The 26,034-nt window shown below is 38.8% G+C and overlaps 1 protein-coding gene and 1 long non-coding RNA gene across 2 annotated transcripts in view; one reads left to right on the top strand and one right to left on the bottom strand.

Annotated features, from left to right (window-relative positions):
- Positions 1-703: 703 nt before the first annotated feature.
- Positions 704-23,805, top strand: LOC134801149 (homeobox protein HMX3-B-like). The gene is made up of 3 exons (XM_063773690.1): positions 704-1,018; positions 17,604-17,701; positions 22,934-23,805. Exons 1-3 carry the CDS (start codon positions 741-743, stop codon positions 23,572-23,574), a joined length of 1,017 nt encoding a protein of 338 aa, XP_063629760.1. The 5' UTR covers positions 704-740; the 3' UTR covers positions 23,575-23,805.
- Positions 23,806-25,691: 1,886 nt separating this feature from the next.
- The window catches only part of LOC134801193 (uncharacterized), a 217,975-nt gene continuing 217,632 nt past the window's right edge, over positions 25,692-26,034 (bottom strand). Inside the window, exon 3 of the long non-coding RNA XR_010145638.1 lies at positions 25,692-25,944. This is a non-coding gene — a long non-coding RNA (uncharacterized LOC134801193). The remainder of the gene's footprint in view (positions 25,945-26,034) is intronic.

The raw sequence follows: 26,034 nt of genomic DNA, 5'->3' as shown, positions 1-26,034 counted from the left end.
GCGGGACAGAAACGCTAGTGTGAACACGCCTTAACAGCCTATTTTCAGAACAAAGCTCTATTTACATCAAAAACCCACTTACGAGTACATCCTCCGTTTTATCCCCAATACTCTATTACACGCAAATCTGGCTAATACGACAAAAGACAATCCCGTTTTCCTGTAATACATATTTCCTAATGCGATTATACCGCATTTTTTAAGACGGTACCATCATTTATGCAGAACCCTCTAGGGTCCCTTGGGGTCTCACAATAACGCACTTAAGAGCTCTGAATAATGGAGGGCCGTCTTTTAGTGGAGATGGAAGTTTTTAGAAACGGGGAATTACGGGTAATTTGGGTAGAAATTAGAGTGAAAGTGGATTTAAGTTCAAGCATAATAAACGGAGCGCTGGTGGCCTAGCGGTAAGACGTGCGACTTTTAAACCCCGGCTCGTACCAATGAGTTTTTCGGAACTTATGTACGAAATATCATTTGATATGTATTTTCAGAACTTATGTACGAAAACCATAAAATATGCTTAATGTTAGTATAAACAAAACACGTATTTCATGGTTACATTCATATAAAACAAAGATTTAAAAATGATGACGAGAAATATGGCAAATATTATTCATGCAAATTCATTTTCACTTACAAAATACACAGTATAATTTAGCAACTATTTAGTATGACTCACGACAGTTTAAATTCGAATGTTATATTTCCCTCCCCAGGCCAGAAATGCACTAGCCACCATGGATTCCCCCCTCTCCTCTCAAGACGAGCGCGACATCGAAGTGAACGTCGTCTCCGGCGCCTCAAGCCCCGACATCTCTCCTTCTAGAAGTACGCAGAAGAGCCCCTTCTACGAGCTTAAGAAGGACAAAGAAGAGAAGGCGACGGGAAGCGCGCCGTATACCAGCTTCTCGATTAGTTCGATATTGAATAGAGCGGAGCCGAGGCGAGAGAGTACTGTTTTGGAGGCGGCGCTAGCCGCGAATCATTTTGGCAACAATGATGCTATGTTATCAAGGTAAGTCTATTTGCTTGCCAACCGACAATCTATCGCAGAAGCCTTAAAAATGCGTATTCCTTATATATTACTTCGTAAAGACCTTACGGGCACTAAGAATAGTGCCAGTACAGCGGTGTCACGCATACGAATTCGAGCCAATCGTGCAGTCTAACGCTACAACACAATTGGTTGATGAGTTCGCATCATATGCGCGATTGGTCGCAACTATGTAGTTGCGTTAGGGTAACATTCCATTTCTGACCGCAGCTGCACTACTATTGGTACGAACGCGTCGGTGTTATTGTCAATTTCCATAGTAAAATGAACGGTAGTGCTGCTGTCGTTGGAAATGGACTGTCACCTTTAGACTACACGATTGACTCGAATTCGTGAGTGACACCGCTGAACTATCACCATTCTTAGTTCCCGTAACGTATATATAAGTCAATGCTTGCCAGCCTCTGATCAGGCGATTTTAGACTAGCATTGTAGGTATAGGTCGTAGCCTGATCATAGATAATGATAATTTCATGATATGCTATCTTAGATTGATCACTATATGATAAGGTTAGGTTACTAGGTTTGGTTATTTCATGATGTGGCCAGCCGATCATTTCATGAAATGATCTAAGATCTCGCCAGGACATATATGCGCGTATAAGCTCCTTTTTGGAAGGAGCAAATAGGCGTATACATTCGATATCGCATCCCCCTCCTCCTTGCGTCGTATTCCTCAATATCGTGACTTTCCTTTTGTATCACTTTCTCTCTTACGATCTTTCTCCATCTGTTTGTCTTTGGCGGTGTAGAGAGCCATGTGAACTATGGAGTCAAGATAAGAAGGATATCGCATCGAACAATCTGAAAACGTTCTAACAACGAACAATCTAACAGTATACTGTTTTAATAGTTAATTGGCAGACGGTAGAGCAGACAAAAACAATTCCCCAAATCTGACATGTAACATCAACCCTAAACTGCCCCATGTCCGACGTCGCGTCCATTTGTCCGATGTCAGGCCCATTTGCCCGTCTTCCTTGTCCGACAAGTACGTCTTACGTAGATAAAAGGATGTCTGATTAGCGGGGTGACTACCCCTGGGGTGGGTTTATGAAGCCTTTATCTTCTAGTTTGTCGGGCGGCACATTTGTGGCAGTAAATGTGCTTACTGCGTGTTAGTGTTCCGTACAAAATTTTGGTCACGGATGGGATCACTTCGGTCTTGCAAATCAGTTAAATGTGTTTTTCTCAGAGACCCTTTGACGTAGATACCTATAATTTGGAACACTTATAAATAGCACTTATATTTTGTTTGTTTATCATGTTGTTGGTTTAAAATATTTTCATATCTCATGCTCTGAAAGTGGGTCGTTGTTGTTCTAAAAGGTGCGCAGAAAGTGATACGTTTATGCTCTAGCGCAGAAAAGTGGTGTACTCCTCTGCGTCCCCGTCCCACGAACAACTGGGTGGAAACAAAATGGAAAAATAGTGTCTTTATTTCCTCGCCTGGAACAATTGGTACTTAATTGTTTAATTTTACTAATCCCACGTTGATCCTTTTTTTATAAAAAAATTATGTAAGTAAATTGTTACAAACAAATTATTCTTGATTTCTTTCGTTAAATTCTATTTACTCGATTTCATAAGGCGGGAACCAAAAGGAATACACCAAAAATATTTTTTTAAACCTTACACTTGCGTAAATGAGCAAAGGCAAAATCTTATACAGCCACAGTTAAACGTTTGTATGATATTAAATTGGTTTATAAAGTTATTTAGCACTATATTCATGAAAATAAAATAAAATACAAATTAAAAATGTCTTATATTATTAATTAAATTGTTATTTAATATTTAAAATACTTTTATTATGTTATTACGTGGTGCGGCGCACCAAGGTCGCGGTGCGGTCCGGTAGTCTGTTGCGGCTTTTAGAACGAAAAAGTATAAAATTAAAAAGTAAGAGACAATCCCGCTGATTTTCATACTTTAATGAACAAATAATTTTAAAATTACTGCAGTTTGTTAAAAAACGTGTTTTCGTGAATATTGAAATCTAAATTATTTTCGCTAGGGGTTATTAATCTTCACACATGTAAAGTCTCCGATTGCAAGTAAGTCCTAAGGAAAAAAATGATGGCCGTAGGTCTATTAGGTAAGTACTTCAATTACTGATTTTGCGAAATTGCAATGTCTTGTTTGGTTTCCTCGCATTCGATATGAAAAGTAGAGTGTTTAACTCGGGTGAAAGGCACCATTTACATCTCGGACTATTGGCGCTCTCACTGCGTTCGAGCGCCAAACTACCTCGACAGAAATGGGTGCCTTTCAACCCTTGGTTAACAATCTACTATTAACTAATTGTTGAGTTTTCTGTCTTTGACTAAGAATTGAATATATTCGTCATGGATTTTGTGTGCGGCAACGATTTCGTGTAGGTACATATTTAAAATGTAATTTTTTTTATCAAACTATGAATTAAGTTAAAGTAGGTATTAGGATTCTGTTTTTACAGTTTGTACTAAAACTCCAGGGTATAAAAATTTGTTGAAATTCTTGAGTGTCTACGTAAGGTACTAGTACGTACGTAGGTAAAGTGTACTAGTGCTCGACATGCTATTGACAATGACTTAAGTTTCAAGATGACATGTACTGGGACCGCGTCGAGCACCAGTACCTTTACCTTATATTTCTTACAATGCAACTAACTATGCCCGTAAGCGGATACATTTCAAATAACACCTAATTTCGGATACAGGTTCAATAATACGTAACTTTTATAATAACCAGGGAACAGTTTTTTAAGTTAAATAAACCAGATCTCCAATACTAGATACCTATAATAAAGCTCTGGGCAAGTTGAGACAAGGCTTGAACTTCGGTAATTATGCCCGAATAGCCTTAAAGTGCCGGGAACTAAGTAGCGATCGCCGATCTTAACCGTGCCTCGTTTGGACTTAATAATTCAGGCTAGCGGGGTAGTAATTACTAGCTTCTGCCAGCGACTTAGCCTGCGTGGGATGATGACGAAGATTGATTAATTGAAACTATCCGATGGCCTTCCTCGGGCCTCAACTATCTCCATACCAGATTTCATCTAAATTGTTTCAGTGATTTAAGAGATTTAAACAATTTTGCTACCTAATAGGAAAAAAAGTGCCTAGTAGAAAAAAGCGGCAATTTTGAAAAATGTAGGTCTACTTCCTATACAAATTTTGACTTTCATGCAGGGATCGAATAGTAACAGGGCCAACAGGGGTGAAGCTTTGTTTTGCTTCACAAATAAAAACTATTACACTTATTTCCTTCCTTATTTGATTATCTCGACCGAAAACATCGTCTAATCGTGAGTATTTTTCGGACCTATAACCATGTTTAACCATTTCCAACAAATCCATCAGGCTTAAGACTAAATATAAAATCATTTTATCATATAGCAGCTACTTGCCGCAAGCAGTTTTCTATGCAAACGAGGCACCAACGGTGGTCGACTCTAATCGATACCCAACATTAAGTAACCGCTGGCAAATGGCTAGTTGAACGTCTATTGAATAGATAACCCAGATTACTCGTACTTCGCAACCGTGCTATGGTTAGCTAGTAGCTACTCGCTACAAGTAGCAGTGTACGCAAACGAGGCACTAACTGTGGTCGAGTCTAATCGATACCGAACATTAAGTAACCGCTGGCAAATGGCTAGTTGAACGTCTATTGAATAGATAACCTAGATTACTTCGCAAACCGCGTGCTATGGGAGCTAGTAGTAGCAGTGTATATCTCGGCACGTTTTAGAAGTCATCTTGGCTAGTTAGTTAAGACCCGTTATGAGCTGAGGGCCACCACTATAATAGTAATTTGTGTTACAAGGGATCAAAATGATATATTTCCGTCAAGGGCGGACATTGAATCCTGAATGAAGCAATGGATTCTAAAGTAGAATCCTGAGCGTAATGAGGGATTCAAGTGTTAACGTCCAAGACGAAATAATTTTGATACCGTGTGACACATACTGCTTTTCACATCAACTATGAGGAAAATATAAAAATCTTAATGTATGAGGAAATTATTATGTTTTAAAATAGTATTCAAGCTAAAAAAAGAATGCAAAAAATAACAAAAACAGTGTTCTAGAACAGAAAAGTGCCACTTTGATCCCCCCTAGCAGGGAGGAAAAGAGCCACTTTGATCCCTCCTACTTAGCGGGGAAGAAAAAGCCCTTTTCCGAATAGGTGATGTGAAAAAGTTCTTTGTCTGGCTAGTAGTTGGCTCATCGAAGCGTAGTGACTATGGCCACCTACTGATGGCGATGGATCCTTATCCAACTGCAACTAGGGGCTAGTTAAGGTGGTGGTACAAGTTCTCGACATGCTAATGCCCAATAGATGACACCCTGCTGTCACCTCTATTGACAATGACTTCAAGTTTCAAGATGACATGTACTGGGGCCACGTCGAGTACTTAGGAGATTATTGGAAATGATTTATATCATGATGTTACATTATTGTAACTATACTCGTAGATAGGTTACACTCATACATAAGTAGCACAAAAATACTTCCGTATTTTTTTCATTGCCTAGGAATTAATCAACCCGCCCGTAGAACCGATGGCCTTTGGGGCGGAAAGGTTCTCGAGTGGCGACCACGTACCGGAAGGCGAAGCGTGGGTAGACCCCCCACAAGGTGGACTGACGACCTGGTAGGTCGCAGGAGTCCGCTGGATGCAGGTGGCGCAAGACCGGTCATTGTGGCACTCTTTGGGGGAGGCCTATGTCCAGCAGTGGACGTCCTCTGGCTGATATGATGATGATGATGATGAGGAATTAATCTGTTTCAGTTGATTAATTTTCGCATACCGTTCATCTTTGTTACACTCGTTGTGGAACAAGCTTGTATGCGGAACTTAGCACGTGCATACTTATAGCTTGCCTAGGACTAAAGGACAACTGTACAATTTGTACAATTTAAGCACTTCAATTTTGGAACGCCTAGCTGTAACCTATTTGGACCGCCTAGCTGTAACCAATAATAGTTATCATTCGTTACTTGTATTTCGCCCAAGTTAGTAACTCGTTCCAGTACTGTCCTATCTAAACGCAGCACGGCGTGTGGCCAATCGATGGAGTATTATCCACTACCGCAAGTGGGTAGTTATACTAGTATCCTGAGTAGCCAGGAGGATTACAGTACACCTTAGTTGTGGGCTACGGTTTGTAGTTAAAGCTATCTTGGCTTATATATGTTTATGCAATAAATTATTTATATCTTCCGTCTTTCTTCCTACTTAAAATATGTATATACTCTGGCAAACCCATTTTGTAAAGAAAAAGGCGCAAAATTCATATTTTCGAGGTTTGACAACGACTTTTCTTTTTGTAATTATGTATCTACTTAATTACAAAATCTGCTATTACTTGTAGCCATGCAAAAAAGCAGATTGAAAGTGACAAATACAATGTTTTCAACATTGTATTTGTCACTTTGTCACAAAATTAACTTCACAATAAAACTTGAGGACATATTTCAAATGTTAAAAAGACCCTCCTTAATGAAGGATGTCGGACATTTTGTTAATTCGTGTCGGCGCCATCTTGGCAATCTTAACTTTTTAATTCTTTGGCTGTTTGTCCTTGTTCTGCTAATTAAGATGGATATTTTGGGTGTGTTTTGAGTATCATGTTTTAAGGTTTTTTTCGCCTTTTTATTGTATTGTTTTCATTGTTGGATTTAGAAGAGAAGTGCCTATTTAGTTGAATAAAGTAAACGGCAAAATGTAAATAAATTGGAGATTTGTAACAAAAAGAGTTCCATTTTGAGAAATTCAGATTATACCGTAAAATAGGGGAGCTATTTAATTCGATATTTACTTACATTTTATTTAGAAAATACTGTCACTTCATAGTGACAGTGTTTTTATTAAAAACGTCGAAAAAATAAAAAACTAATAACATATTTAACTCTTAACGCACATAGTTAGCACATAGTACTTGAGACTAATATAAAAAATGCTCCGAATTTTCTCTTAAATATCTTATGTTTGCCGTTATTACTTTCCCTCTCACTTTTATAGCTCGATCTCTTTCTGATGTTGAAACCGGGGTGATCCCCCGTCTTGAGTTATTTACGATATCCCGCGGTCGCGCCCCTCCGACTTATGCTATTTTATGTTACATCTTAAAGATTTAAGAAAAAAACATGGTTGTTTTGATGTGGGGATAAAAAGAGATGAAATCTCTGAAGGTATTCAATTTTAGTTAAGGTGGTGGTACTGGTGCTCGACGCGGTCGCAGTACCTACATATCATCTTGAAACTTAAGTCATTGTCAATAGAGCTGACAGCAGGTTGTCATCTATTGGGCATTAGCATGTCGAGCACTAGTACCACCAACTTAAAAAGTTTGTAAAGCATTTCTATTTTTGAGCGAATATATAAAGATAACTACTGAACCGACTTAGCAATGGCAATTTTAATTACATTTTACGCGTTATCCCGGCATTTTGCCACGGCTAATGGGAGCCTGGGGTCCGCCTGACAACTAATCCCAAGAATTGACGTAGGAACTAGTTTTTACGAAAGCGACTGCCATCTGACCTTCCAACCCAGAGGGGAAACTAGGCCTTATTGGGAATAGTCCGGTTTCCTCACGATGTTTCACCGAAAAGCAACTGATAAATATCAAATGATATTTCCTACATAAGTTCCGAAAAACTCATTGGTACGAGTTGGGGTTTGAACCCGCGACCTCAGGATTGAAAGTCGCACGCTCTTACCGCTAGGCCTCCAGCGCTCGCATGATCAAAACCACACAAGTTACTTAAGGATGACTCACGTTAGACCGGGCCGTGTCCGGGCCGGAGCCAGGGCCAACTTAAACTATGCTGGGGCCCCTGGACACAAGAATTTGGGGCCCTTTTGGAAAGTAAAGAAAGCTAATTGAACTAACATTTTTCTACTATGATCTTCTATTTATTATGGGTAATCAAATATACTGTTACTGTTTGTCCTTCGGGGCCCCCTGAGGATGGGGGCCTTGGGCACGGGCCCCGTGTGCCCTTATGGTAAAGACGGTACTGGCCGGAGCTTCCAGCGCATTGTTTTCTATGGAAAGCATCACGTGATCAGCCCGGATACTGCCCGGTCTAACGTAAGTCATCCTTTAAAGGGGCCCACTGATTAACAGTCCGCCGGACGGGATCGGCCTGTCACTTGTTCGGAACTGTTAAAAATTTTGTTCTAACTGACAGGCCGATACCGTCCGGCGGACTGTTAATCAGTGGGCCCCTTAACGTGAATCATCCTTTAACACATTCATTGCCACTAAGTGCTACGGGTTACGCTCGTACCGCGTAGCCACGGTTTCGCCGTATGTAGCGCGTAGCCGCTACGAACAGTGTACCCGACAGTCGGGTTGTTGGCCCTAAATGTGTTAATCTTAGTCGGGCTCCAGTGAAGCTAAAGTAAAACCGAAATCAGTGCTCGTATAATCGACTCAACTAATTCCCGTCCGTAAAGAGATTAGCTCCGCTAATAACAATACGGCGAATAACGTCTTGAGGGAGAGCCCTACTGATATAAATAATTTAACGCCCTTCAGCTGTGGTCCAAGTTATGAGATACTAGCGACCCGCGCACTTCGCACGGGGTACACAAAACCTTAACAAATTATTAATTACTTAAACCTTCCTGAAGAATTGCTCTATTGATAGGTGAAAACCGCATGAAGATCCGTTCAGTAGTTTCTGGGTTTATCGCGAACATACATACCCACAAACAGATAGACGCGGTGGGGGACTTTGTTTTATAAGGTGTAGTGACTAGCGACCCGCCCCGGCTTTGCACGGGTTACACAAAACTTTAACAAATTATACACCTAAACTAAACCTTCCTCAAGAATCACTCTATTGATAGGTGAGGTGAACCCGCATTAAAATCCGTTCAGCAGTTTTTGAGTTTATCGCGAAAGTTACTTACACACAAACAGACAGACGCGGCGGGGGACATTGTTTTATAAGGTATTGTGATAGCGTATGCAATTCACGTATTCTTCATTTGGATGCCAAGCAGCAAAAGTTTAATTTTTAAATCTGTTAACGCATTCACTGCCAGGGGACGTGGCCTAAGAACAAACTTGTATGACGGTGGACGCACATGTGCGTCGGGGGCAGTACATGTGTTAAGTAACTTAAATTGTTATTTTCTAGTTCATTCAACTGTCAATTTTTGTTACTACACACTAATGTAAAATTTAAATTCCTATATTCAAGACTCAAGACCACTTTTGCTAAGTACCTACAAAAAATACTGACATCTACTAATTCATTCACTGCTAAGCTACGCAGGTCAATTCGAAAGCATATCTTAATTATGCCATTTAGTTATCGTATATTTCGCTCGTTGCGTTGTGTATTTCGAATTGCCCGTACATTGTATTGGCGCGAGCGAGGCGCAAGGACGAATAATAATAAAATGACATCATATCTTTATCGTTTTGGAGTCAAAATGTAACTTTTAATTGGCCTCTAGTCAACGGTCGTAGTGTTACGAGTATGTCATAGTTTGTAGCATGACATGATTTCCCGTTATGTAGCGAAAGTGATTGTCACGTCATTGTTATGATTAGCGCTGATTAAGTTAAAATTCTGTGCCAATATTTAATTTAGCGCTACCCTCTCAATCTTTCAACTTGTGCCAAACCTTAAATCGGAGCCTATGTGCCAAGTTAAGAGGTTACTTATCGGTTTAGCCGATTTGATATAAGGGGCGGAATGTTTTCCGAGGGGCCCTCCGTGGCTATTAGATGCTTCACTGGTTATTGGGAATATTTTTAGGGCTCCGTGGCTAACAACGAAATAAGTAACCCTTATTTCGAATCTCGGAATTTGAATACAACGTGTATTTTTGATACGATGACGATCACATGTTCTAAGAGCATTTATTGGCTCATAATAATTATAATTAAAATAATTATGATATTACAACTTGGGATTAATTGTTATTCGAAATGATTATTTATTTATTAGGTATATTTGATTATTGATGAGGAAATGGATATTCCGATGTAATACTATCTACTTCTTTTGTTACTTATGCTTTTTTTTTTGACATTTAGATTTTATTCTAGAAATTCTAGACTAGTATTTTTTTATACAATCTTTTTAATGTTTGACGATCCTTTTGTGAAATTCTTAGTGTTAAATTTGATATGTATAATAATCCAATTTTATTATGGAATAATATTAACATCAATAAATTGCTCTGATAATTAGATTAAGATTAATTACGATTCATAAGAGCTTGTTGCTAGGCCTACATGAATTAAAGTATATTTTTGGTTTTTTTTTTGATTTGAGCTTTCATATTATGTTTTATAACTTGATTATTTTCCTTATAAAATAATTCAGTACGCGTAGTCATCTAGCACCCACAAGTTTAAGTATTGTGATTTGTGTAACAAGAGTGTCAAAATTCGCCAGTAACTGGCCACCGGACAATAACTGGCCACCCTAAACTAAAAATGAATTCTATTCACCTATAAACAGAATTCATTTTAGTATAAGGTTTCAATAACTAACCACCTTATACTAAAATGAATTCTGTTTATAGGTGATTAGAATTCATTTTTAGTTTAGGGTGGAAAGTTACTGTTATTACCCATTACCCTATATTTTTTATAGTACATATTACTTATTAGATCGTCTTTTCCAAATACGTGTATTAATTTTTTTTATTGTCTAATATTATATTCCAAGAAGATGTTATATTTACAAATAATGTATTAAAATTGTCGAATTATTAAATCTATTTATTGTAGAGGTATATTATATAAAATTAAGCTTATTTTTGCATGCTCCTTAGCTTATACTTTTAATAGGTTCTCCTATAATAGAGTATTCGACCGTTTTTCCCATGAGCAGTATTTTTACTAAATTATTTGTAAAAATAAAAATTTTTAAACAATGTACACAAAAACTCCATTTTAAAATTTGAACCATAGTTACGTTAAAATACAAAATAAAACCCAGATCAACTTCTCACCTTTAACACATTCAGGGCCAAGAACCCGACTGTCGGGTACACTGTTCGTAGCGACTACGCGCTCCATACGGCAAAAGCGTGGCTACGCACTACGAGCATAACCCGTACGTAGCATTTAGTGGCAATGATTGTGTTAAAAATACTTTAAATAAACTCGCCCATATTATGAATTAGCACCCCAATGCCTAAGCAATCAAGATTGTCCAACACACTTTAAAAGAGAGTATTTCAGAACCTGAACTCAACAAAGCCTGCTGAAAGCATTGTCCGTTGTTCGCTAAAACGTCTTCACTTCCTCAAATAACTACTCACAATAAGTAAAAAGCTCTTAACCCAACAAAAGGCGACAACTCTGATACAACTAAACACTTTAAAGTGAAAAAGCACAAATGCCATTATTAGTATCGAGAGTAGAGTGTCGCGCGCCGCGCCGTCCCAAAAAGAGTAAAATCGTAGCGTGCATCGATTTTTATACCCTCGCCGGGGGCGGGGTCACGCAGACAGCCAATCAGGGCGCGGTGAACCGACCAATCGCGCGGTTTCTTCCATTCCGCTCTTAAAGGAGCGCTGTAATGGAATTTGAATTCAGAACTTTGGAACGGCGGGATTAACCGACGGGATTTTTTCCTTTATCGATTTTATGGCGTTTTTTCGCTAATTAGCTTTGAGAAGGGTTTAGCCTGGAGCGGGTTTAGGAGTTTTTAATTGGTAATTGGTACCCAATTAGTTTTTAGAGGTTTCAAGTGGGGTTTTTTGAACTTTGACGTTTTCAGTATTCATATCAGTAGGATATCTATATATCTATTCAATTGTTTGTGCTTATGTTAACGATACTAACGTTTATTGTCAGTTTAAAGACAAAATTTTCAAGTAAAACAAGATTTTACGATGTATTTTAACAGCGTAAGGCTCTACGCGTTACGCCTACGACGACGCTACGGGCTACGCCTCTCGAAGCTTCGTAGACCGCTACGAAATCTTATATCTTGCATTTGGTTATCAATTTTTCATGTGTTTGTTTTTGTTTTATATTGAAGTACCTATAAATATATAAACTGTGGTTAAGTACCTATGTGGTATAGTAATAACAAAAAAAGCTTGTGATAATAACTTTTTTAAAGCTTAACTTTTTTTATGTAAAAATGACTTTGAAGTAGCTTAGGTACCTAATTTACAAACAAAGAATGTGCTAATTAGAACACACCACTACATTTTGTGAGGGATTTCTATAGAATAAATATGAAGACAATCCTAATAATTTAATTTAATAACCAAGCAATTATGTACCAATCTACCAATTATACCGAACGTACTTAAAAATCTAACTTAAAATTATGAAAAAGGATCTCAAAGGTCTACTTAATTACGAAAATCTCTTAATGTAAGGTGATTAGAGCACGTGCAACAAACTGGTAACGGAAGCCTCGAGCCACCCGACACGTGCATCATTTACGTATGGTCGCCTATTCTGTACACCGTACGGGCGAAATTTGTACTTTAGCGGAGCGGCTAAAAAAATTATATTCCAACCTTTTGACTAATTATTTATTACACAAACGGACCGCGTTATAATTTCATTGTTTTTACCTTAAATTCCATCTATTCCATTCCCGATATTTTGCCACGGCTCATGGGAGCCTAGGGTCCGCTGGACAACTAATCGCAAGAATTGACGTAGGCACTAGTTTTTACGAAAGCGACTGCCATCTGACCTACCAACCCAGAGGGGAAACTAGGCCTTAATAGGCCTAGTCCGGTTTCCTCATTATCATGCATATCTACAAACATATAAAATCTACACATATTATAAACGTTTTCCAAACCTCCAATTATTTTCTATTCCATTAACGCTCTTTGCTTTATACAGATGTACTGTTATAATTGTTTTCCATCGTTTTCTCGGAAACGTTCGCATTTGTCACGCTACTTCAGTCAATGTCAGTACTTTTTGTACCGAGACTGACGGAAATAGCAAGACACCTTCGTACGTTTCCGTGAAAATACGATGGAAAATAATTATGGACTACATCTGTCCAATACCTTTAACATAACATTGATACTCAAATCTAGATTGCAACTATCCCTAGAGTACCTAGCCACAATCTACGGCATTGCAATTAGCTGCTGAATAGCCATTGACAGGCCATCTCGAGTGTCGATATCGAGCTGGCTCGCTGAATAGCTGTTGCAAGTACATCACTAGTGCTGATTGCGTAGGGTTGCGATAAGGGCTTTGCCGATCTATGATAAATCATAATCTGAAAGACGACTGCAATTTTTTTCATTTATTTTTATTTATTTCTCGGCTCGATTCGGAAAATGAATTAGATTTCTACTAGACTTCAACAAGTTACGATATGGATAATTTAAAGATATTTGTAAGATAGATATGTCAAATTTGACATTTCCGCGATTCTGGAGGTCCTCTTGAACGATTTCGACAAGTTATGACTTAGATATCCAAGTCACACCTAGTCGATATCTAATGTAGATCTAGTTGATCTCTAAATCGTCTCAAGATCTTGTGCTTATCTCGAAATCCGAATAGGCCTGTCTGTCGCTCGTTAATACCGTGAGAGAAAGAGGCGAGACTGACTAACTTCGAAAGGGGCTGTCCATAAATTACGTCATCGATTTTTGACGATTTTTGACCCCGCCCCCCTAAAATCATCCAAAAGTCATGCTTCGAATTACCCCGTTTCCTCCTACGTCATGCTACCATCATCCAATGTCCAGACCCCCCCCCCCTAATTTGAAATGACGTAATGTATGAATAGCCCCAAAACAGGACTAACCCCTTTATTTGTTAAACTTTACGGACCCGATTTTGTTAAATTATGTTTTATCCAATGGCAGATAAAGACCAACGATCATTGCGAATTCCGGCCAGTAACGCATTTATGAATAACTATGAAATTAACCTCTTGTATGTGTATGAAAAGATAAGGATCCTGAATTCCTGACCGTGACGTGACGAGAGTGGAAAGCAGACTGTAGTGTATGTGAGTGTGAGGTTATGCGAGTAGCTTAAATAGCATACATACGCCGTCTCGTGTGTCCTTGTGTTGGCTGCAATGCCATAAAAAAGTAACTGTCACTGTCTATGGTACGATGGCCGCGGGCTGTACGATTGCTGTTGTGGAAGTCATGTGGAAGTGAAGTTATATTGTGTTTGCGAGGGCATTGCCGAGCCGATGTTTATGTTTAGGTGTTACATAGTAACATAAGTACTAATTTAACAAACACTATACAGACAATCTCTTAGCCGCCCAGTACGACACAATGCAAGTAAACTAAGCGGGTTTTTAGGGATCTCAAGGGTCGGCAACGCTTAAGTGGTTCCTCCGATGTTGCTTATGTCCATGGGCGACGGTGACCGCTTTCCGTCAGCCGGCTCGTCTGCTCCTTTGCCGACAAACATCATAAACTTTATAAAGACTTTTTACGGTTTTGTGAATCAACATAACTGAATAAATTATTGTCATATTCATCATATAATTTGATTACTATAGCTTTACCATTAGGTACATCATTTTTAATTTTACAGCGCATTGGCTCTCCTTGCTGTAATGCTGTAGAATTATACCTGAATAAATATCAAATATAAAAGAAAACTATCATAAAAATTCACAGATTTCGTGCCTCACACGACTATCGAGCACATTGGAAATGAATCTACGGAATTTCAAAAAAATATTGTCGCTGAGCGACGAGAAAGTCTGGATAAGGAAAAAGTTACAAAATAAAACTACAACGTTGAATGATAATTATTTTATTCTTAGCTTAACACAAGTATCCTGGACATAACGCATGTGAACAAACAAATTTCAAAATTTCCACACGCGTATCGAAGTTTGAATAATTGTCGCCGTGGCGCATAAGTATAGGTACATATTTCATTTTTCGATTAATAAGCAGGATATATTAATGTTCAAAGTACAAGAAAATTATTACACGGCAAATCCGTAGTCAACTCGTGAAGTGGTAGCCACATCGCTGTTATCGTCACTCGAGTCTTGATCGGCAGCGGCCCATTTGCTGCAAGATATGAAATTTTCTTGACAGCAGTTTGACGCGACGAGAGATGACCATAACAGCGTTTGTCTATGTTGCACCAAACCTGAGTTCCAATAGGTACTACCAGGGTTCGGCATCAGCTATCTTGGGTAATGCTCTACCATGTGATCATCATGACGAATCGGATGTCCAAAACAGCGCGTGCCTATGTTGCACCAAACCTGAGTTCCGCTAGGTACAACCAGGGTTCAGCATCAGCTCTATCTTGGGTACTACTCTCCTAAGTGCTCATCAAGACGAGTCGGATGACCAAAACAGCGTGTGCCTATGTTGCAACAAACCTGAGTTCCTTTAGGTACAGCCAGGGTTCAGCATCAGCTCTATCTTGAGTACTACTCTCCTAAGTGCTCATCGAGACGAGTCCGATGACCAAAACAACCAAAACTGCCAGGGTTCAGCATCAGCTATCTGCTGGCAGCCGCCAGCAACATGCTGAGGTGAGACCATTTCGTGGCACTTTCTCTTTTTTATGTTTCTCTGTATAAGTTTTTATTTTGTGTTTGTGCTCACGAATAAAATTATTTCTACCTCTACCTCTACCTCTACCTCTACCTCTACCTCTACCTCTACCTCTACCTCTACCTCTACCTCTACCTCTACCTCTACCTCTACCGCTACCTCTACCTCTACCTCTACCTCTACCTCTACCTCTACCTCTACCTCTAACACTTTCTACCTATACCTCACCACCACAAGAATGCATAGATTGTCGAATAGTGAACACGTTATCTACGCCCGTCTCAAACAGGATAGATAGAGTTACACTAAGAAAACTCTACAGCGATTTTGATAGCCCACGCAGTGCAAGTGTTATTCTGCCGTCATAATCCCGATAATTCACAACAAACACCGATAACGAACTCTGCGAAACATGAACACATAAATGTCATGTGAAAAATGTCGTTCCGACTTTTTGACTATTTTAAGGTTAGGCTACAGGGCAAACCCTTAACCCGATCGTCTTTGTTTTAGGCTCAAATTGTAGCTGACTAATTTATCCAGAGCCGTTTTTCTCAAATTTTTGATATTATTCTTCGTTTCCAAATTATTGAGCACCAAAATCAAAAATTCGGAAAAAATTGAATTTTATTTTCACTATTTCGACCATAACTTTTTTCGTTTTTGACTTTCTCGAATAATTATTTTGCACCTTATAGCTCTCGTGATTATGCATCTTTTGAGCCTATTTTTTAATATCATATCTTCACAACTTTCCGAGATATAAGGGGATCGCACTTTTTCGTGAAATCGGACCCTATACTGGAGCGAACGAAAAGACATTTCCAATGTCAAAAGACATAAACAGTGTGACTTTAAACTATCGATAGATTAAAACTCCCACCCCTACCCTCCAGGGCCGCGCAATCCTCTTTGTTCCAACAATCGATAATCGATACATTCGACATCACGATCCAACAAAGTGAGAAAGCTTGTTTCCCCGCGATAGACGATTTTCTCTATTTCCACCAAAGTGATTTATTACTTTTTCTCTTTTTGTTGTTATTCTTATATTGTGAGTTGTAAGTGAAAAGTTGGATCCCCTTTGTGAAAGCGATTCCAATGAAACTAAAAGTGTGAGACTTTTCACTTTGCGAATGTTAGTTTTGGATTGAATAAAAATGCTTACTTATCTATATAATACCTTTAAACGAGTAATTCTTGTTTATTTATACCTATGTATATATTTCGAGGATCTCGGAATCGGCTCTAACGATTTCGATGAAATTTGCTATATGGGGGTTCTCGGGGACGATAAATCGATCTAGCTAGATCTTACCTCTGGAAAAACGCGCATCTTTGAGTTTTATATTATGTTTTCCGAGCAAAGCTCGGTCTTTCAGATATTGAGTAATTTAATCAAAGGAGAACAAAAGAATATCGAATAGATTTAACTAAATTAAAAATTAGAGTCAGTCAACGTTTTCATACTTCCTTCACTTCCTCATAAATCACTCACACATAAATTTGATATCAATTTGGATAGGCTAAATAGATAGTTTCTCATCTATAATCACCTGAAATAAATAATATATTGCGAAAACATATATCATGACATGCTCATATGGCTTTCGTTATAAGTTTGTCTGAAATATTTTTGTGTGATACGTTGTGGTAGTCATTGTAGGTACGAGTAATACAATTAATCTGTTTCATAGATACCATGGCAGGGGGGTCAGCCAAGATAACAATTGTACATAGACAATCGCCAAACGATTAGAAAAAATGTATGTCGCTTAACTTCAAACTCGGGTAAATCCATACGACCCTCTCAGCAAATATCTACCCTATTACCTTTCTTAATACCGAAATCGCATAATCTGACAGATGGATTTACACGAGTTTGAAGTTAAGTGACTCATGTATCGGGATGACAGATGATGCTAAAAGTCACGTGACTATTTCCATACATTATTTACCTTACGATAGGCGTTTTCTATCAAAGATTATTGATATCTTTGGCTGTTGTGTTATAAACTCCGTTTTGTTGCAGGTTGGGGCTGATCACACAATGGAGCGCCCTGGCGGGGCGGTACGGCCAACTGATGCCCCCGTGGTACTGGCGGCCTCACGACAGATCCCCACCACGAGGTGAATCCATACCCGTTAAAATACACCAACCACTCGTAATACGCCCTTTTACTCTGTTCTCAACAAAGTTTTCTCTTACATTCCTCATGGTTTTGATTACAGTATTCATTTAACCGTGAAGCCAACGTAACTAAAAACAATAATGTAAATGAAACGATGTTGGTAGCGAATGCCTTCTGGCATTAAGTTCGCATTTTGTACATTTTTTACTGTGCAATAAAGTTTAATAAAAAAATAAATGTTACCAGGCATTAAAAATAAAGTAAAGCGCGCTTTAAATCAGTGCGGGAAGGGCCGGTAATCGATTACCGCGACGCCTTACCAGTGTAATCCGCTGACGTAACCGAGCCGGCATTATGCAACAACACGGCGGGGTTGGAGCACAGATCTACTATGTCAACAATGTACAGAATTGCATAACTATTTTCCATCGTATTTTCACGGAAACTTACGAACGTGTCTTGCTATTTCAGTCAGTCTCGGTACAAAAACTGAGGTTGACTGAAGTAGCATGACAAATACGAACGGTTCCGGGAAAATACGATGGAAAACAATTATGCACTACATTTGTACAAGATTGCCTGTCTAATATCAAAAGTGATCGACCGAGTGAGCCGACCAACTTCAGAAATAATATGGGGCTTTATCTATGAAAAGGGACCTTTTTGTCGATGGCGCTTACGCCGCATGTCGCGCGGCATTGTATTTATATCGGAACATCGTTAATAATGGCGTAAGCGCCATCGACAATAAGGTCCCTTTTGATAAATAACGTCACATATGTGGTTGCGTAAATAATTTTCTTTTGTAATACCCACCGTATCTCCTGAATACAGCTTTTCGTATTTTCCAGTCCGCTAACCTTACGTCTTGGCACATTCAAGTGGCCGCTATGAAGCTCAAAAGTGGTCACGGGTTTTTTTATTTGTAGTCTGCCACTTTCACACTCATGAGCATCTAGGTGATGGCTTCCCTATTGCACACTAAAATTGTCTTTGAGCGTAAGCGTTATTCTAGATCTGTAAGTCCAACAATTCTCTCTAAAAAATTAAATTGCATAGTCCCAACTGGAAGAAAGCATGAAACTAAGCAAGTTATTGTTCATTTATTGTAAAGTACGTGTATGTGAGGTGTGCAATAAAGAGTATTGTATTGTATTGTATTGTAAGCATGCATGTAGCTAGCTTATGCAGGGAAGATGAAAAATCAAACTACAAACAACTTCTCAAGTGGATGGTTCCTTCCCTTCCCCCACTTTAGTGTCAATCTTGCAGTTTTTCATTATTTAGAAAAACTAACAAAATCAGAATCACGTAATTCTGACTCGACAGGATAAAACATGAATTACACTGACGACAAACCTAAAAGATTGGAAAAACATCACAAATGAATCACACAATCCCCGTAACCCCCAACCCCAATATTCATCTCACATCTCAACTGGAAAAGCAATCATCATCACATCTTTGCACTCTCAACCCCGCTCTTTAATTCCCGAAACCCGTCGGAACAAAGACCGCCATTTCACGCGGTCCAAACCGAGCGCACAATGCTTCCCTACAATTATTCGCATATAGCAACACTGACGGAAGTTTGAAAGTTATGGCTATCTCGCTCGCACCCGTGTTTTGGCTGACTACACTGCGCGTTCGCGCCAAAAGCGTTTGGACGTGATGTCGCATTTTAATATTCGAATGCGGTGTATATTGCTATTTAGTGTTTATCTGTGGTTTTCGCCAGTAATGTTGGTAGACCGTTAAAAGCGGCGGGAATTATTTTAGTTGTTGGTATTCTTTGATTAGATTTTAATGTTAAAGTTTGAAGGTATTGCCAAAATGTTTCGTAGAACGTGAAAATATTAACGTTGGAGAAAATTAAGAGAATATGTTCAGTTAACTTATTTACCTTTCTTGTACTTGTATAATATTACCAACGAGTAAGTCCTATATTTTATAATTTCTAACATGTCTGAGTTTGGGATTTTTTGCATAAAAAGTGTATGGCATAATTTCTTCTCTATTTGATGTATTCGTTAGAAAAACTTTACAGTTATTATATTTAGCTTTTAAAATTGGCCAACGTTATGCGAAGTGCTCCATTTTCTTATTTATTCAATATTTAATTTAGGTTTAGGTAAACAGTTAGATAACAAATTGTATGTACATTATTACTTATTACACGTCGTAATAATGAATCCATTAGGACCATTAGTACACTAACTTAATTCACCCTGAATTCATTAGAATCCATGCATTAAGCAAATTGGAAATATCTAACGCACTATCTAATGCATCCAACACACTCATAAACTGCTTAAACTAGTAAGCGTTTGTAAGCAACGGCAACAAAGGCTTACGGCGTACGGTTTCGAAAATCAATTCCAATCACAGACAACCAACCACTTTAAGAAGACCCCTCGATACGTTACCAACGAACGAAATGCTAAGCTCAAGTTACATTGGCACACTATCTTTGTTTTAACTTTAAAAGTAAACCCCTTTCAATTGAAATTAAACCCTATTTTCTAGAACACAAAGTCCGGTTTTGTCCGAATGTGGAATGTTCTGAATTCGATTGTAGTGATTCGTTGAACAGTGTTGATGACATTTGGTTTCACGCGTCCGATTTCGAATTTTGAATTTCGAACGCAGAAATGGATTTTCGAAATACCGTGTTGATTTATTATATTAGTTTACTTCCAATTTCGCACGAAGCGTGTGCTAGGTTTAAGTTTAATTTAATAATTTTAATAATTAATGATCTAAACACTCTTAGCTTGAGTTCTATTGAATATTCAGTCAACTGGAGCTATTATATGTTGAAGCTCAAGTACAGAGATTTAGTAACTAAACACCGCAACTTGCCACACACTTAAAACATTTTTAAACTTGGTTTTCTTGAAGTTCTAATTTTTTGAATACATCTATCGCTTTGCTACTAAATAAAAACCGGACAAGTGCTAGTCGGACTCGCCTACCGAGGGTTCCGTACTTTTTAGTACTTATTTATTGTTATAGCGCCAACATAAATAGGTACATAATCTGTGAAAATTTCTATCACGGTTCATGAGATACAACCTGCTGACAGACATACAGATAGATGGACAGTGGAGTCTTAGTAATAGGGTCCCTAAAAAGCGTTATAAATATAAATTTAACTCAATATTCTCAAGTTTACTCCATAGACAACTGACTTCTAGGTACAGGTACGTCTACATTGTCTGTGATTTAAACTAAAGCCTGTGGCATCGTAAATCTTACACCACTCCCGAACCATTACTCGCATCGCATGATGAATCATCGAGAGCGTGGAATTGCATATGTAGTAGTATTGTTTGTTTACAGGCATTCTATATTTGAATTTTCTATTTTCTTGTACTATCAGCATACAACCACTACAAATGCAATTCCATCTTCTCGATAATTCAACTATACCCCCGTAATCAATAGGTAGAAGGTATTCGACTAAGAATGCAGATGGAAATTGGCTTTTATTCTAAAAGCTGGAATAACGCTTGAGTAACGCGCACTGCTTAGGTACTCGTATCACAGCTATGGGCATTTTTTTTGTTTCTGAGAGCAAAATACCGTAAAATGGGGTGAGTAGGGATTACGAGGGCAGTTGGGTTATGAATGGGGTGAGGAGGGATGACAGAGGAGTGAGTTGGTTTTTACAGGCTACTGCTACGTAAATTATATATTCTAATAACAAATCAAGCTATTATAATGTTCATAATCCCAAAGTGTCGATCCAACAATTTTCAAAACTCACCTTAGTAGGAAATCCCTCCTCATCCCTACTACGGGGTGAGCTGGGATTTCCTACTATATCGTATTTATTTTTCAAGTTATGAAATGGAATTACACAAAATCATAAAAAAATATTCAAACGACCGAAACATTTACTCGTATTATGTATAAAATCAATGTGCCACATGTAAAAAAAAGTTTTATCGAGATTTGAATGTCCGTTTTGTCCCTACTCACCCCATTTGATGGTACACGTTGAGCAATTTTATGATTGGTAATAGTGTTTATTTACATTGAAGTTCTAAATAAAGTTGATTGATTAATTGCGCTTACTATCCAAACTTTTGATTATGTCCAGTCATGTCGAATCAAATGATCAAACACTTACATACATTGAATATAGAATGTTGTGTTGACAGGCGTTAGTCCGTAATCTAATCGGACGCGTAAAACGTAAGCGGCAGTAATGGGATCCGCGGAAGCCTCGCAACCGATTGTAATCAAAGCGAAGCTGTTTTTGTAGGCTAGCTGTGATTTTATCCACCGCGAACGTTCGACGTGTTGCCTCTCTGTCGCACTTGTGAATTCGTTCGTAAGTGTGACAGGGAGGCAACACGTCGAACGTGGTTCGCGGTAGGCCCTCTGTTTTTGTAGGTTAGCTGTGATTTCATGGCGCGGCTTAACAATCAATAAAACGGTATCTGTTCAACTGGAATGATTAGGTAACCTTTTTTAGGGTTCTGTACCCAAATGGTAAAAATGGGATCGTATTACTAAGACTCCACTGTGCGTCTGTCTGTCTGTCTGTCACCAGGCTTCTCATGAACCGTGATAGCTATTAGACATTTGAAAATTTCACAGATGATGTATTTCTGTTGGCGCTATAACAACAAATACTACAAAGTACGGAACCCTCGGTGGGCGAGTCCGACTCGCACTTGTCCATTTTTTTCCTATAGTTAATTAAGAGCCTTTGTTAAAGAGAGTATGTCGGCTCCGCTAGGCCTCTACATGTTTATGTAATTCACAAAACATTCTCTGTCCGTCTGTCTGTTAACTCTTCACGATTACCTAAACCGTTGGACCGATTTAGACGAAATTTGGTATATAGGTATCAATCATCATCATCATTATCATCCAACGCAGACAAAGTTGCCGGCAGATGCTATTGCACTACATATTAACGAAAACGTAAAGCTTGTATTTGTTTTGTTAAGCTTGATTGTAATACGAACAAATTATTATAATTTTAAGGTGTCTCTAAGCGTGTTAAAATAGTTATTACTCACTAGTTCCTTATTTACCACGCACGCTCAATTTCTTGGCATCCGCTGATTTTGAGAGATTTAAATTATCGTTCCTGATTCTAACTATATATTTAAATGAAACTTTTGACCTTTGCAACAAATCAAACAAAGAGGAAACATTATCTTAGTGTTACTTTACTCTCTCGTGAGCTAAACTCCTTTTCTCATTGTTACAGAAGACATCACGAACGAAGAAGGCTCAGCCCACGGCTCCCCCCGCCCGCGCTCCCCGCCGCGCGCCCCCACCCCTCCATCACCCTCCCGCTCCTCCCCCCGCTCCCCTCGCCTGCACCCCGCACTCTACCCACAACAACAAGACCCTCAAGACTCAGACCCCGACGTCGACGAAAGCGACGACTTCGATAAAGACGAAAAGAGAGACCCCAACACCAACTTAGGAAAACGGAAGAAGAAGACCAGGACAGTCTTCTCGCGATCCCAAGTATTCCAGCTGGAATCAACCTTTGATATGAAGCGGTATTTGAGCAGTTCTGAACGCGCCGGTTTAGCCGCGAGTCTGCATCTGACAGAAACGCAGGTGAAAATCTGGTTTCAGAACAGACGTAATAAGTGGAAGAGGCAGTTGGCTGCCGAGTTGGAGGCGGCTAACATGGCGCACGCGGCGCAGCGTTTGGTGCGCGTTCCGATACTTTATCACGAGTCGAGACCGTCGGGGATGCCGCATACGCCGCTGCCGATGCACCCGCAGTTTTCGAACGAGCCGGGAGTTTACTTCCCTCAGCAGCCGCCGCAGCCTCTGCAGCCGTTGCCAGCCTCGCCGGTGACGTCGCGTGCGCCGCTGAGCAGCTTAGTGTAGTGTCAGGTGACGGCCCAACGGGCCGAACAGTTTTTGAGTGATACACCCGGATCCTAAACGCCGCTAAAGTGAAGTAAACTTTGGATAAATGTGCTGTACTTCCATACAAAGTGACGCTACATGGCATCAATGAGAATCAACGCTATAGGAGCTGATCGGACGTACTTTAGTATTTCGTCCGAGTTGAACTCAAATCGATTACACACGCTCGATTGTGTATTTGTACAGTATAAAGTCTTCTTGTATTACATTTATGCCTGACATGATTATCAGGTAAGTAAAACTAAATAATTAATTTCAGTTACCTACCAATTTTTATAGAGCCAAATGTGTTTGAAAATTCATAACTCGTCAATATCTGTGAAAAACATTTTTGCATATAAAATGTAATATTACATCAATAACAATATTTAAAACTTAGTGGTTGACAGTTTGAGGGACCCGGGAGTGTTAAATAAGATGGACTAGTCATATCATGAATGTCAAATGCCAAATCGTTAATGTGACATATATGTATAGGTATTGTAAGCTAGATTATGTCTTTTAAATGCCTGTTTATGAAATCTTTCAAGTGCAGTGAGGGGTCGAGTCGCTCGCGACTTGTATCTATAGTCGAGTATTACTTGACCGCTTGCTGACCTGTTGCAAACGAGGCTTAGCAATGTTGTCAAAATTGTCAAATTGATTTAAAATATATCAAGTTATGCATGTATATGATTAATTTGGTGCAATTATTTGACTTTTGTAGCTAATGCATATTAAAATGGTAAAAACTGCGTAAACATGATAAACATATCATCGACTATATTTTTACACAACTAAGACTAATTTGTCCTTTTTTGTGCATTTATTGGTGACTTTTTAAAATTAATTTGACAATCGTAGGCAGTAAAACTGAAAAATAGGATAAAGTAACTATTGCCTCCAAATCTGGTTAAATAGATCTCTTCTTCTTCTTCTTCCTCGCGTTATCCCGGCATATTGCCACAGCTCATGGGAGCCTGGGGTCCTCTTGACAACTAATCCCAAGAATTAACGTAGGCAGTAGTTTTTACGAAAGCGACTGCCATCTGATCTTCCAACCCAGGGGGGAAACTAGACCTCATTGGGATTAGTCCCGCCGGTTCCTCACGATGTTTTCCTTCACCGAAAAACAACTGGTAAATATCAATTGATATTTCGTAGATAAGTTCCGAAAAACTCATTGGTACGAGCCGGGGCTTGAACCCACACGACCTCCGGATTGAAAGTCGCACGCTCTTGCCGCTAGGCTACCAGCGCTTACCAGTCCATCGGTGGACCTTATGGCCGGTTCACATTATTCCAGTAGCATTCCTGTCTAGCAATCCAATCCAGTGCTGGAATGCTACTGGAATAATGTGAACCGACACTGGAATGCACTGGAATGTACCCATTCCAGTGAGCATTCTAGTCCAGTGACTGGAGAGACCGTCAACTTTTCATTCCAGCTCACCCAATCCAGCGCGTATAATGTAAACGATCCCAGACTGGAATAATGTAAACGATATGCTCCAGTCCAGCACTGGACTGGATTAGCCCGCTGGATCACTGGACTGGAATAATGTGAACCGGGCATATGCCTTTTGTAATAAGGTCCACCTATGTACAGTTAACAGTGTTTCTGTTTGTATATTCAAAATGATCGATTTATTTTCAATTCCAATTTCAAAAACAGATTTCGTTTGGAGGCATAGACAAGTTAAATTGTAACGTACAAATCGTCATTCCATGTTGTAAATTATTGTAAATAGCGAATAGTGAAATTCTCTTGTATTTATATTTATTCAGTAGTAAGCTAGTTGTAAATGTAAATATATCGCAAAGAACTGACTATGCTTTTTATCGATTAGCTATAAATTATAATGCTTATTGATTAACATTTAGGATGTTCGAATATTTGAATACTTTTTACGTTTTTAATGTTTCCTCTGTAATTAAAAAAAACCGCCAAAAGCCGTTAAATTTATAAGTCAGACCAAGCTAACTCTGCGTGGTATTTGGAATGACATAGTGTGACAGTGTCATCATTAGAGTCATATTTCTATGAAATATAACGTATAGTCGTATATACAGTACAATACTCTTTTCACCACACCAGCTCGGAAAGACTTACTTTGCACTTCAAAAACTGATCGCAAAGTTGTATTTTATTCACATGTGAGGCAAAGTAATCAAATGCAAATTTTGAGTTGTTTTCTTATGTTTGCTGGTAGAATTGACTTTTAAATGATGATTTTGGATGATAAATATTTAATAACATTCATTTGGATTTGATTTGGTTTGATTTTGTTTGATATTTTACATTTAATATTTGCTTCGGGTTGGTGTGGTGAAAAATTTTGTGTTTCACTCGGGGGCAAATTCTGTTTAACCCTCGTGCTTTGAAACCCTCGCAACGCTCAAGATTCAATTTTTCGAACCACTCGCTACTCTCTTGGT

This window comes from Cydia splendana, chromosome 21 (genome assembly GCF_910591565.1).
Source record: "Cydia splendana chromosome 21, ilCydSple1.2, whole genome shotgun sequence".
Classification (NCBI taxonomy): domain Eukaryota; kingdom Metazoa; phylum Arthropoda; class Insecta; order Lepidoptera; family Tortricidae; genus Cydia; species Cydia splendana.
This window is presented reverse-complemented; position numbering and strand designations above follow the sequence as displayed.